Genomic DNA, 15,744 nt, shown 5'->3' on the forward strand with positions numbered 1-15,744 from the left:
CAACAAAGACAAGGAGGTTATTCATAACTTAAGCTGATATTTTTAATATTATAAAAATATTTATTAAATTATTAATTAATAAATTAATTATATAAAAAAATAAATATTTTTTACCATATTACTATAATTTTTTCTTTCTTATATTTATATAATTACTCTGTACTTAGTTTGTAAATTATAGTAAACAAATATACACTATTACATATAAAATATTACTAATAAATAGATAAAATACTATATACTGTAGCTCAAAAGTTAGTTAACAGTGCTTTTTATTTCAGAAATGTTTGCATAATTTGTAAATAATAAAGTATTTTAATAAAATAGCAAGTTAGACTTTAGAATGGTTAACCGACTTTAGGGCCCTCCTGTTTAGAGTATTTTATTTTATTACTAATTAAAAATGCTAATTTATATTATTATTAATAGATATAATAATATTATAATCATTATATCTAACACTGAGAACTAACACTGTTTTAATAGTCCAACTGCATTGCAAAATAAGTGGAAAAATTTGATATTTATTTTAAAAAAATATATATATAAAAGTAGTTCTACTCTTATATACAGTATTATAATTTTATAATATCTTATTCAATTGTTATTTATCAACAATAGTTGTCAATTTATCATATAAAGTATGCAGGCATATATAAAGTTGCTAAACCATATAAAGCTTATAATAAAGTAAGCTATAAAATTTCCTATAAAGCTTATTTTATGATAAGTATTATATAAAATTTTAAGTAAACACTTAACTAACTTCCATATTTCACACACAAACTATCCTTGATAAGTTCATATACTACACTTTTAATAAGTTTACTTGCTCTAAATTTTAAAAGAAAATCATTAATATTGACTTTTCAGAAGCGAATTTTTCTGCTTTTTACTAAACTTAATTAAAAAATATGATGCTCGTTTACTTTGAAACCACTACAGGGTATGTTTTAGATTAATTATAACTGATATAAATCATAACCTACTTAAGAGGGAGCTCGAGTAAACAGTTAAATTTAGAAGAAAACAAAAATAAAAATTAGAATAGCCTAACTAGCTAAATGGGGATAATTTTAATTAAAATTACTCACCTGTATACTCCTTTAATGGTGTATAACTGTCAGGATTTCCGTGTATTTTAATCTGAAATCCGTCATCCTCCTTGGAATACTTGGCATTATTTGGCATTCGTTTACAATCCCAAGAGAAACGAGCGAAGTTCTCATCATTCCATAATTCTGTTGTTTCGGCTGAATTTGTTACCCCAATTACTTTAATTAGCAAATAAATTAGTGAAAATACGCATCCAAACGACATTTTATCGAAGTTACTTGACATCCTTCAACTCCATGTGTTGTCACTGATTTCTGTTGCAATTTTGGGATGTTGGCACTGTGCCCACTATTAATATCTTCACGTAAATAGTCCCCACTGATGATCCAGAGGAGGCGTAACAGCTGGAGAAGAATTTTAGACATGACATTGAAAGAAAAACGTTTTTTTAACTTTAAATTTTATATTAATGTATTAGTAATTCAATCTTCTTGCTTCCTGTTTTAGAAATCTTCTATTAAACTTTATAGCAAAACTTACAAAAAAAAAAGTTTACACAGGAGCTGAAACTCTTCTTCTTCTTCTTTTCTTTTTTTTAGTTTTAAATTGAAAAATAAATAAATAATTTAGCTAGAAACTTTATTTAAATTGTAAAAATATTTAATATTAAATTAAAAAAAAACTCTTAAGATATTAATTATGTTACAACAGAGTTCTATGGAAAATTGCCAATGCCAAGAAATAAAGAAATATAAGAAGAATGTGATATGAAATTTATTTTATTTAATTTTTATTATTAATTTTATAAAAATTTAATTAAAGCTTTTAATACACGAAACATATTTTAGAAGGATGATAGGATTATGTTTTCAAGTGCAATAATTAATATGCTGAGATTTAAATGCAATTTATGTCATATAGGCCTATATATATATTTTTTTTAAGAATATTCTTAAATTATTCTAATTTATCTAAGCATATATATATATAGGCCTATATATATGAGTTTTGCAGTTCATTTTTCCCATTAATAAAGTGGGGAATGTTAATTATTTTTGGGGTTTATTTTTTCCATTAATAAGATGTAAATTTTGCATTTAAAGACTTTGATTATTTTTTTTTATATTAACTAAAAAGTATTTGAAATATACAAGATGCTTCTAAAGCCAATTGATGTCTTCAAAGAATACAGGGTGGCCCAAAAGTCAGTTTACCTTTACAAAAACTAAAATTTACTTCTTTCAAAAATAAGTTATGTAGGATGGTCTAAAAGTTATTTGATTAAATTTTCTCCCTTATAAATGGGGTGGCTAAAAAGTCGGTTAACCATTTCGAAACGTAAATTGCTTTTTTATTCAAATAATCACATTAAAAAAATTTTTTTTCCACAGTTTTGAAAAAGAAAAACACATTTAACACGAAACAAAACGTGGTTAAATGACTTTTGGGCCATTGTATATTTGCACGAGTCTCTTACATTTCATAACAACTCTTTTATAAATTCGTATGCAGAAATTTTAAGTATTTAGTAATTTTTTTTTCAAAATTTATTACTGAAATTTAATACATTTTTCTAGCCTTTCAGGCTTATAAAAATCGATTTGTATTTCTGTTCTCTGAGGAAAATATAATATTACACTAACATAAATTTTTTGAACTGTTTTGTATTAAACAAAATGGATAACCCCAAAGAAACGAAGAAAAAAATGTATGTATATGTGTATATATATATATATTTAATCGAAAAACTCAAAAGTATTGTCATATTTTAGAATAAAAAAAACCAAATAAAACGCAAATATACATCGTAAAATAATCCATTCAAGATCAAAAAAAAGTATTTTTTANATAAAACTATATATTTTTAAATAATAAAGCTCGAAATGTTTTTTTTGGCTCTCGTAGGTATTGGGCTCGACCAAAACGGTCTTTCTATCTCCTGTGAAAAGGTCCACTTATAAAGTAATATTTAATATTACACGCAGCTTCAAACTTTAAATAAACAACTTTAATTTAATTTGTTAATTGATTATTTAGAGAATTCTCGAAATCCGTCGGCAAGGAAACTTAGCCCGAGCATCTCTTGACATCAGAAAGCCTTAGTTATATTTTTAATTTAAATAATATATATTTAATATAAGGAGAAAACAGATTTATACTACGTAATTTATTTAATTAAAATAAAATATGCAAGTCTGAGAAAAGTGAGATCAGAATCATTTGCAAATATGAGGAGGTCGTATTCTGCTTCTAAAAATTACATTACTACCATATTTTTTAATAAATAACTAAATTTTGAAGCCCTTTATTAGATGGACTAGAGCTAAATTATCCTTCCGGCACTGTTTTTTTTTATCTCGCATTGAAAATTAATTTGAAATCAATGGAAGTAATACTCAGTGCGTGCAGATAATGGGTCAAAATTTTAATTAAAATTATGTATAAAATTTTACTGTTGTAATTATAAAATAAACATCATTTTTCATTTGCTTCAGAAATAGAAATGCTTATTTACATAAAAAAATTTGCAGATTAAATAATTAATTGAGAAAATAATTATTAGAAATATTTCTAATAATAAAAAATGAATAGTTCTGAAACTCATAAACATCTATCTTTAAAGTTATAATAAAATATATTATTATTTTATATACAATAAAAATGATATTTTTATTGTAAAATATCATTTATAGTTTATAAAAAAAGCATATTAAAATCATTAATTTTTAAGGATCCTATAATAAAATAAAATCGAATTTTATAAATCATTCTTCACAAATTAAAATTAGAAAATACAAGAAGTTATTAATATTTATCACTAGTGTGAACTTTTTAAAAAATTCTTTGTTATTTTTAATGGCATTAAAAATTCACTGAAATTTAGTTCACTGTTAATTTTGCAGTGTAGTAAGCTTTTACGGTCGATTTAGCCAATTCTATCTCTTTCTTCAGACCATATGATATTCATTATTGAGAATACTCTTTCGACACCAGTCGGAAGAGTATTCTCAATAATGAATATCATATTCTCAATGATGAATGTTGCCTGGCATGCTGAAAATGTATTTTTATAATTTGAACAAGATTGGGCAATGAAATGTTCTTTTATTTGAAATGACTGAAAGTTGTATCCATTTTTCACCAATTTCAGACCATGTTAATTTACTGTTGTTTATCCAAGTAAAAAAATTCTGCTCCACCAAAACTGTTTACCCATAGCTTAATATAAGAAAGACATTTGTCATAAAATGCTGTAAACTCTTGTAGGATTGTATTGACATTAATACTTCCATTATTTTTTAGTATTCTGAAAACGTTATTTTTTCTTCTTAAAGCAAAAATTTATTATCACGCCTTTCCTCAAGGTTTGTTTTTAGTTTTCCAAATTTACTGATAATATCAGTTGCACTCTCTTTTGTACTTTCCATAATCAAGATAGCTTTGTTAAGCAATTTGAGTTGCCCTTGGATAAACCCACAAATACATTTCACCACAATCATTATGAAAAAAACTATTTTACCATCACTAGACAGTGTTCTTGTGAAATAAAATAAGATTTCAGTCCTTCATAAATTTCAAGTATTTTGTCAATAGCTAGAAGTTGCGAAAGAAAACGGGCGTTACCATGTTGAAGAACATTTTTATACTCTACATCTACATATTCACGGTTCGAGTCACTCTTTTAATTGAGTGACTCGAACCGTGTAAATATGGAAATATTTATAAATTTTGGCCACTAAAGCTTCTATTTTAATAGATAGAACATCAACTGCAGNATCATTTATAGTTTATAAAAAAAGCATATTAAAATCATTAATTTTTAAGGATCCTATAATAAAATAAAATCGAATTTTATAAATCATTCTTCACAAATTAAAATTAGAAAATACAAGAAGTTATTAATATTTATCACTAGTGTGAACTTTTTAAAAAATTCTTTGTTATTTTTAATGGCATTAAAAATTCACTGAAATTTAGTTCACTGTTAATTTTGCAGTGTAGTAAGCTTTTACGGTCGATTTAGCCAATTCTATCTCTTTCTTCAGACCATATGATATTCATTATTGAGAATACTCTTTCGACACCAGTCGGAAGAGTATTCTCAATAATGAATATCATATTCTCAATGATGAATGTTGCCTGGCATGCTGAAAATGTATTTTTATAATTTGAACAAGATTGGGCAATGAAATGTTCTTTTATTTGAAATGACTGAAAGTTGTATCCATTTTTCACCAATTTCAGACCATGTTAATTTACTGTTGTTTATCCAAGTAAAAAAATTCTGCTCCACCAAAACTGTTTACCCATAGCTTAATATAAGAAAGACATTTGTCATAAAATGCTGTAAACTCTTGTAGGATTGTATTGACATTAATACTTCCATTATTTTTTAGTATTCTGAAAACGTTATTTTTTCTTCTTAAAGCAAAAATTTATTATCACGCCTTTCCTCAAGGTTTGTTTTTAGTTTTCCAAATTTACTGATAATATCAGTTGCACTCTCTTTTGTACTTTCCATAATCAAGATAGCTTTGTTAAGCAATTTGAGTTGCCCTTGGATAAACCCACAAATACATTTCACCACAATCATTATGAAAAAAACTATTTTACCATCACTAGACAGTGTTCTTGTGAAATAAAATAAGATTTCAGTCCTTCATAAATTTCAAGTATTTTGTCAATAGCTAGAAGTTGCGAAAGAAAACGGGCGTTACCATGTTGAAGAACATTTTTATACTCTACATCTACATATTCACGGTTCGAGTCACTCTTTTAATTGAGTGACTCGAACCGTGTAAATATGGAAATATTTATAAATTTTGGCCACTAAAGCTTCTATTTTAATAGATAGAACATCAACTGCAGTTTGAAGGCAGTTGTGTACGACAGCAGTCCCCAACCTTTTTATCGCCGCGGACCGGTCAACGTTTGAAATTTTACCGCGGCCCATTGAAGGGGGATGTTAATTGTTTATATTTTAGATTGATTTAATTTAATAATTTTAATTTAATTGTATTTAAACATGCTTTCAAGATAAAATATAGTTACACCAAAAAATGAATATAATGTGATTTAACATTTTAACTCACTAGAACGTTAAATCAATGAGAACCCTGAGCTTGTTTCTTTGCAATAAGACGATTCCATCTGGGGTAATAGGAGACAATGACACCCGAAGTGTGTTTCTTATGTCTAGTTTATTCCGTTGTTCCGTCGTCCATTAAAAGTCGCACAAACCCGAGAGAAATACACCATAGTAAATAAAATGGAAATACCAGTAATTTAATGTTCCTTGGGCCCTTGGTACCGGTCCACGGCCCGGGGGTTGGGGACCACTGGTGTACGATGTCAACAATATTTCTTCCTAGTTCCTTCTTCAATCTACTATAAATAATGTTTTTTCCTCTACGTTTAGCACCCCTAAAATTAGTATAGCAATTATCTCCACAAAATCCAATAATTTTTTTTTTTGCTATAATATGAGTTTTTATAACTGACATTACATGGTTTGTCAGTATTTCTGCAGTTTTACCGGGAACTAACTAAAAGTCTAAAAGTTAAACTTTTACGCGCACAATGTGGTACAAAATACCTCACAAGAAGTGGCATAGTTTTAATTTCTTTCCTGTAAGATGAATCTACTGATACAGTCACAAAATTTCTTTTATTTAAATCTTCGCAAAGCAGCTGAAACAACAGTGGCTCAATCACATTAACGCACAGCATTAAAATTTTTCACAATATCACTCAGATACATAATTTTAATTTTCATCAGAGGTATACAGATGTGTATAAATCAAACATATTGATACAGATACAGATAAACAGAACCTGAGTGATATTGTGAAAAATTTTAATGTTGTATCGTTGACATCGGATCCTCACAGAAAAGGTCGACGTTAATTTTATGTTGTATGTGTTTTTTAATATCATGTCGTCGGTTTTAAAGTTGTTAACCATCTGTCTCTAGTTGGAATATTAAAAAAGGATTTGAACTGACACAGAATTATTTGTATGGTCAAAAATCGTTTTAATCAAAGGGGATATTTTAGTTGCCTAATCGCCATTTTTTCCGAGGCTGCACTATTTTTTCTTCTTATATATTTGGCACTTTTAAAATTTTACCAAATAACCGAGACAAAATGACAAACTGGCCGGAACGTAGGGACTACATCATTAAACCGGGACAGTCCCAGTCACGGAACGTCTGGTAACGTCTGGTAAGTCTACCAATCAGGAATTTGAAAGTTTCTCAAAAGACCTCTTCTATTCGCTTTAATACGGCTCCTCTAAGCAAAAACGAAAAAAATGTTAAGAAATCTTTTTAAGTTTTAATTTATAATTACATATTCTAACGCGTAAGGTCCGAGTAGTGCAACACCTCTGTCGATAAACCAAAACAATCTCTGTATTGAAGTGGAAGTTTCACTTACAGCAAACTCAGTTACTGTACAGCAGTGTTTTTCAACCTTCTTGAATACGCGACCCCTTTACAAGTTAAAAAATTCTGGCGGCCCCCTAGGGCCATATTAAAACTATATAAGTCAGAGGTGTCCAAACTACGGCCCGCGGGCCAGACCCGGCCCGGTAGGTGATTTTATCCGGTCCGCGAAGGTTTTTGAAAAACACTGATTTTTTCGCGCGAACCCGTTTGATTTTCAGAAATGTATATCGAAAAATTGAAAAAAATGTAAAATTATATTTGATGTAAAAAAAGAATTTTTAATTTTTAATTTAGTCATAAAAATATTGTTTTGGGCTATTGTTCGGTAACTGCCGAATTGGTACGAAGGCAAGCGAATAGCGAAGGCACACGAATACAGAGATTCTGTGGGTTGTCTTTGTATTAGTGAGTAGAGGGGGAAAAAGAAAGAATCGAGAGTGGCATCTCTGTAGTTGCCCTCGGGATTGCCTTCTGTCGTCTTCTGTTTTATTGTGCATGAATCATTTGTAAATTGGTATGTGTAAATTGATATTTAATGTATTACAAATTAATTATTTTGAAGTTTAATATTATTTTTTGAAGGTTTAAACATGGAAAGAAGAAAAGAAAAGTTGATGATGAATGCCGCGTTTTTAATGAAGAATAAGGAGTAAAATACTTCTTTGTGCAATCTCAGTCAAAGAATGGCAAAGCTGTTTGTGTAATTTGCAATGACACTGTTGCTGTAATGAAGGAATAAAATTTACGTCGACATTATGAAACAAAACATGCTTCAACCTACTCACAATTTAAGGACAAGCAGCGTACTGAAAAATTTGAAACAATGCGTCGTAGTTTGTGTACTCAGCAAAATTTATTTAGGAAGGCAAACTCGGAAAATGAATCATTGACCTTAGTTAGCTTGAAAGTTGCTTATTTGTTGGCGAAAGAAGGAAAACCCTTTATGGATGGAAACGTCGTTAAAGAGTGTATGATGGAAGCTGTTGGTGAGTTGTGCCCAGAAAAGTTGCAACTTTTCAAAATGATCAGTCTGTCCCGTAATTTTATTTTTTACAGTTAATTACAGATACACCAATACTAAACAAGCATGGCTAAATTATACATAATTAGAAAATTATTTCATGCAACTTTTAATGGGAATGATGAAACTGTGTTTTTTGCTGAAGAATTTCTTTAAAGTTGGGATTAAAATCTGAAACACCAATTATAAACAATGGTTGCAAATGATCATCCGATAAATTTGCCCGTTGCTCGTTGAATTGACGATATTGGAAACAATATTCTTCACCAGATTACTAATAAAGTACAGCGTTTTACTCGGTATTCTCTCGCGATGGATGAATCAACTCATGTTAGTGACACCTCACAACTTTTAGTTTTTGTTCGTGGAGTTGACGACGAACTGAATGTCACACAAGAATTAGCCTCCGTTAACAGCATGCACAGCACTACAACTGGAGAAGATATCTTCAAAGAAGTACAAAAAACGTCGACAAAGTATAACTTGAACTGGAATCGACTCCAAGGTGTAACAATTGATGGAGGAAGAAACATGTCTGGTGCAAACAACGGTGTGGTTGGGCAAATTAGAAAAGCTTGTGAAGGTGCAGGAGCATCAGCACCAATTTTTCTGCACTGTATTATCCATCAACAAGCACTATGTGTGAAACATGTCGATATGAGCTGCGTTTTAAAACCAGTTGTTTCTGTCGTAAATTTTATTCGATCACATGCACTCAATCATCGCCAATTTCGATCTTTTCTCGAACAAATTGAATCCGAGACTGGTGACTTGTCGTATTATACTGCAGTTCGATGGCTTAGCTGTGGGAAAGTGCTATTACAGTTCTTTAAGCTTAGAAATGAAATTAATTTATTTCTTGCGGAGAAAAATCACCCTGAACCACTTTTATCAAATGCTGAGTGGCTCTGGAAGTTGGCTTTTTTGCAGATGTTGTGACACACGTAAGTAACTTGAACTTAAAGCTCCAAGGTAAAAACAACTTAATTTGTGATTTATTCTCACAAATCAAAGCATTCAGGGTAAAGCTGGTATTGCTCGAAAGTCAGATAGATGAATGTAATTTTACCCATTTCCCGTGCTGTGAAGAATTGAATACAGAAACGGATGAACAATTTCCAACCAGATTTGCAATAAAAATTTAAAACAAGAATTTCAAAAGCGATTTTCTGATCTTGACAGGAATTCAAAGGAAATTCGGCTGTTTCAAAATCCATTTGACTGCAATGTTGCAGACGTTTCAAGTCAGTTTCAAATGGAAATTATTGATCTTCAAGCTAACGATCAAATCAAGGATAAATACAAGGAAGGAAACTTGGTCGATTTTTACAAATTTTTGAATGCAAAAGAATTTCCAAATTTAAAGCAATTTGCTTGTAAATTTATTTCTATGTTTGGGAGTACCTATAGATGTGCGAACAAACTTTTTCCAGGATGAAGTATCTGAAATCAAAGTACAGGGCAAATTTATAGGATGATCATTTGCAACCATTGTTTATAATTGGTGTTTCAGATTTTAATCCCAACTTTCAAGAAATTCTTCAGCAAAAAACACAGTTTCATCATTCCCATTAAAAGTTGCATGAAATAATTTTCTAATTATGTATAATTTAGCCATGCTTGTTTAGTATTGGTGTATCTGTAATTAACTGTAAAAAATAAAATTTAATGCTGCCTTAATCATAATGAGACTTTTTAATTCACATATTCACGTGGCCCGCTGCAAATGTATTTAATTAATTCCCAATCTGGCCCTTGCGTCAAAAAGTTTGGACACCTCTGATATAAGTGATTTTAAAAACTATGTATTTAATTTTCTTTCTGTTGAGACAAATTATTGTTGATTAAAATGAAAATTTCAGAAGAATCGACAATACTTTAACACATAAAGTATAAAACTTCCTTTAATTATAACATTAGGCACAGGGAACTGTTAACCTTCTTTTTTTTTAGAATCTGAATTTTCAGCTTCTACATTTCTACTTTTTATTTTATTTTTGCAAATCAGCTCAACACTTTTTCTGCTATCATTTTCTGGGGTGGGCCGTAATTCTCGCTGAAATTGTAGGTTTTTTTAATGTAGTGTAGGACCTACAAACACTTGTCTTTTTCTTCTACCTGCGACCCCCGTGTGAGGCTTCGCGACCCCCAGGGGGGTCGCGACCCACAGGTTGAAAAACACTGCTGTACCAAAAACAACTAATCAAACACAGCTTTTTATACTTAATGAACTATCAAAACTACTTTCTGTGATTTTGTTAGTTCATTACTAGTTTCATTTTTAAAAGGCGTTCGAATTCGGTTACACATGATGATGGCCTATTGCATTAAGTTGAAAACGTTTGTGTTTGTTTAATAAAACGTTTCTCAGAAATAGAAGATGATTTTGATAGTTTATAACTTAATGTGCCTTTAACATTGGGAGTTACCACAGTAACTAATATATCATCTTTATAAAATCATTTCTTTAGTACATCGGTTTTCAATTCTTTGTACTCTACTTACTGTACTATACTGTACGGCACACTAAACTAATTATTAAAGTTTTACGATACACAATTCAAGTACAGTAGACCCCTATAAAACGGGTTCATATAATACGGATTCGTATAAAACGGCGAAAAAATTGCGATCGTATTCGTATAAATACGTTAAAAGAGACTCGTATAATGTAGTAAAACGTTATCGCCGACTCGTGTCGCGACAGGATAGGTCGAATCTAGACCAATAGCGGATATTGCACAAACCGTTCAGTTTAAACGAGCAGCTGACCTACTAAAAACCATTTATTATTTAACGGTCATAAAAATTATATTTATATTAATGATATCTCCAAAGTTCAGCGAATTTTTCGCAGAAAAATAACTTATCAGGAAACACGCGCCCGCCGTTCGATGCGCCACTCCGCTACGAAAACAAGCTTAAGCAATGGCATCGTCGAACAGTGCACACTCGGTAAGTAATCCTAAATTGTTTGTTTATAGCATAGTTTATATGGATTATTCCCCCAAAAATTATGCATGTTTTGGAAATGTTGAGTCAAATTAGTTTAGAATTGATTAATTTTATGGAATAAACCTTTCAAACAGCCGTAGTCCCTAAAGTTCATACGTGTCAGGCTGTGATTGGCTCATGTATTTAAGTGACTCGTATAACACAGAATTCGTAAAACACGGAACGTATCTATCGTGTTATTGGGGGGTCTATGTATTAAGAAATGTATCGGCTGTTTCAGAATAGGTTAAACCCATCGCAGCCCTTTTAGAAAAATCTCTTTGAAAGCCCATTTATTTATGATAAATGATTATTAATTTGTATTGAAATACAAATTAATAATCATTTATTTATAACAGAAATTATCTATTAATCTTTTCAAATACTTTATAAGTACATGTAACTCAAACCTAATTTTGGATCAGTGAGATACTGTTTATTTTTGACTTTTTCAGATCAAATTACAAAAAAATTACACATAAAATATGTATTTTGTTAATCCAAAAGTGTTTTATATTGTTAGAAACAGGAAAAATTACGGAAATAAAAATATGATCACAGTTTTTGATGTAATGCCCAAAATTTCACAATTTCGGACTAGAAAGTGGGCTCTGAAGAATCTCACGCAATCTTAAAGTAATGCAGTCGACCTGATGCAACTCCTGTTTAATTAAAGCTGATTGTCTTCATACAGTGCCCACGCTACAGTGTAAGCGCGGGATATAATTTCCATACAATTGGAGGAACCCATAAATCTATAATAACAAGTATAATAACTCTAATCAGAAAGTTTATTACTCTTAATGATTCGTTCGATGCAATAGAGATATCATAACTCCAATTTTTATTGCTTCATATCAAAATATTGTTCACACCGGTTGAAAATCGCTTCTTTAGAATAAGAAAGCGTAATAATGAAACTCCGCTTGATGGTAATATTTTAGATATAATAAAGTAAAATTAAACCGTGAACGAATCAAAAGACTCTTTTTCAGTAGGCACACAATTGTTTGTTTTTGTGTGCCTACTGAAAAAGAGGACATTATCAAAAAAGAGAACAATACAGTTCACTGGAGGACTGTCGTCTTAAATACAGGACAGTTGGCAATCCTATCTCCAAGTTATCCATAGTGATGTGGAGTATGTTTTTGTAAATGTTAAAGCATTCATATAGTATTTCATAGTTTATTTCATAGTAACTTCATAGTTTTATAATCCTTTCCGTTTGATTTTTAAATTAGTTCTAAATGAAATTTTGCATTAATATAAGAAAAATAATCAGTAGAGGAAAAAATGGGAGGTAAGTTTTATTACTTCAATAAATGTAGCCAATGCAATCTTGATATGCATGATACGTCTTTCAAAATTTTCTAAATTTTGTGAAATATGTTTGGAGCCTCTTATGACGGGCATAATTATCAGCTTGAACGTACTTAGAAATTTGTATAGTTAGAATACTAAAAAGCAATAAAGATCTAATTTATTTTCTTTTCTTCCACGAAATGTGGAGTAAAAGAACAAAAAAAAAGACAGAAAAAATCTATTCTGTCTTTTTTTTTTTGTTCTTTTACTCCACATTTCGTGGAAGAAAAGAAAATAAATTAGATCTTTATTGCTTTTTAGTATTCTAAAATTTCTAGGTTCTCTTAAAAAGGTTCTCTTAATGCTCACAAAAAAAGAGACAGAAAAAGTCTATTTGACTTTTTCTGTCTCTTTTTTTGTGAGCATTAAGAGAACCTTTTTATTAAACCAATTGTGGCTTCGGACGCTTCTAATGATATATGTGAAATGACAATACTGCTTTCGGATTACTTACAAACGAAGAATTTTGACTTTGCTCCTGTCTTGCGTCAAATGAATCAGACCCCAATAAAACTTTGCAAGTTTTACAAGAGCACTCAAAGCAGTAAATGATTTTCTTGCTGTATTGAACAAGGAACTCGATAAGAATTTTTCGAAGTCGCATATTTGCACTGAAACATCACTTTCAAGGAAATATTGCAGGAAGGTAAAAAGGAAGGTTGAGGAAATAGCAGACCATGGATTTATAGGAGAAACAGAAGAGGAGAAGTTCCGACTACTGAATGCAGCCCCCTGTCAGATATGTGCGAGAATCAGAAATTCGCTCTCGCCAGCGATATTTCTCGCTTCTCGCTCGGGCATGGGTTTCCTCGCATTATCCAAAGTGGAATGGATAAAGTCCAAATGTTTAATTTTGTTTTTGCTTCATTCATCCATTTTTGGATAATGTCAGCTTTATCCACTCGTGACTTGAATAGAGCTTTATACGAATAAAGTTAAAAATTAATAGATTCTTGCTTTAACTAAAAGACTTAGATATAAGCTAGCATTAACTGGTTAAGTGATAGACTTTATTAACAGGGATAAACTATTATGAAAAAAGATATTGACCCTAATTAGAGTTGCAATATGTCCCGATTGGAACAGTTTGTCCGAAATATCCCGATTTGTTCATTTTTACTAAAATTATTCTGATTTGTATTTAAAAAGCTCAAATAAGAATTATTGGCGATGGGCATAGTGCATACATGCGTCAGCTGTCCTTACAATCTCACATGCGCACGTCATTGGTATTATTTGGCATAGACGTCATATTCTGTGGTTTTGTGTAGTGTTGTATGATGACTTCAAAAACATCAGTGGTTTCGTGCAATCGTTGACGGTGAATCAATCGACGGTTACATCTGGCCAAAGTCTAGCTTTATGTTTTTTGTTGTTTTTTGCACTTTTCGCCCCGTTAAAATTAAGAGGACTTTTACGTTTCATTATGACCATCATGAATTTAGCCAGATCCATAGTGGGACAGCATCCGGATTGAAATATGTAACATAATAACAAAAAATAATTTTATAAATATTCAATAATTGATAATTCAATAAAATTAACTTAATTAGAATTATATACTTATTTTCTAGAGTAGCTACTGCCTACGTAATGCTGGATACCCTTCAATTTTTATCACAATGCTATCTGACAATGTGTTCTACTTTTGAATTTATACAATCCTAATCCTAATTATCTTAAATTAATTAAACGCTATACAGTATTAATTATTTTTGTTAAATATACCTTGGTAAATGATAAAAAATCTAAAATTATGATTTATTTTACCAAAGTAATCAATTATTTTATAATTATTGTATCATAAAAAATGATTTATTAAGTTGATTGAAGCATCATTACAATGAAAAGCATTTCTCACCGCACTGTAATGACGCGCCATCTAGTATAAATTTCGTCAATTATAATCATAATTAACACCTATTGACAAAAATATTTTACGATCTAAAATTTTTAAATTTTATAATTATAATTAATAATATTATTAAAAGTTAATATTTTTAATATTATAATTTAGATTTTTTGGAACTGGTACTAAATTTTGAACTCTATTTCAGAGTAAATAAGTAAACGAAGAAGAAATGGCTTTACTATTTCGCTTCTTAATTAATCATGTATCGAAATTAATCAGCTCGAGGCATAACGATTTCCACTCTTTACCTATGCTGGTTGGGCAAAAGACCCTCTATAATTACAGTGACCATATGTCCTTTATTTAATAGGACAGTCCTTTATTTCACTGCTCTGTCCTTTAACTTTATTTATTTTCTAAAATAAGCATTTTGTCCTTTATTTTGTAAAGTTGATGCAAAGTTTAAAAACATTTTTTTTAATAATATATTGAACAAGTTAGTTTTGTATACGCCATCACGACCAGTGTTGCATTGCTACATAGAGCACAGTAGTGCAGTGTGTCGCCAACCAAACGGCCCACTGACAGTACCAGGGGTTTCTTCCTATTGTTATTAGAAAAGTGGTTTTAGCATTAGAAAAATCAGAAAATATACAAGCCAAAAAATGCAATGATGCTGTGTACACATTTTATCAAACGTGCATAGATTATCTAAATAATTGGGACATGTTTTTTATTGAAATAGAGGTGTTTGAATGGATCACATTATGCGAAATCCTTTTGTGGGCGAAAGTAGAGAAAAGCTATATCTTTATTTCGAATCATTGGTCCGTAAATATACTCGACGGTGAATTATTTGATGAAGTTTCATGTGTAAAAAAATATGTCACAAACGAAAAGATTGAAAAATGGTGACAGAATAACCAGCCCTGCCATCAAAGGTGGATTGAGATTTTTGAACATTTTACAGCAAAAGAAATTGTTTTCAAAAACGTTTGTAAAATCGTAGAA

General features: G+C 30.2%; 1 protein-coding gene across 1 annotated transcript in view; it reads right to left on the minus strand.

Annotated features, from left to right (window-relative positions):
* The window catches only part of LOC111639670, a 128,467-nt gene that overhangs the window by 13,920 nt on the left and 98,803 nt on the right, over positions 1 to 15,744 (minus strand). The window contains 1 exon segment of the mRNA XM_023385583.1: positions 1,095 to 1,342. Within this exon segment, the coding sequence (XP_023241351.1) occupies positions 1,095 to 1,342 (248 nt within the window).

Source organism: Centruroides sculpturatus, unplaced genomic scaffold (assembly GCF_000671375.1).
Source record: "Centruroides sculpturatus isolate CEXI.00-Female unplaced genomic scaffold, Cexi_2.0 scaffold1134, whole genome shotgun sequence".
Classification (NCBI taxonomy): domain Eukaryota; kingdom Metazoa; phylum Arthropoda; class Arachnida; order Scorpiones; family Buthidae; genus Centruroides; species Centruroides sculpturatus.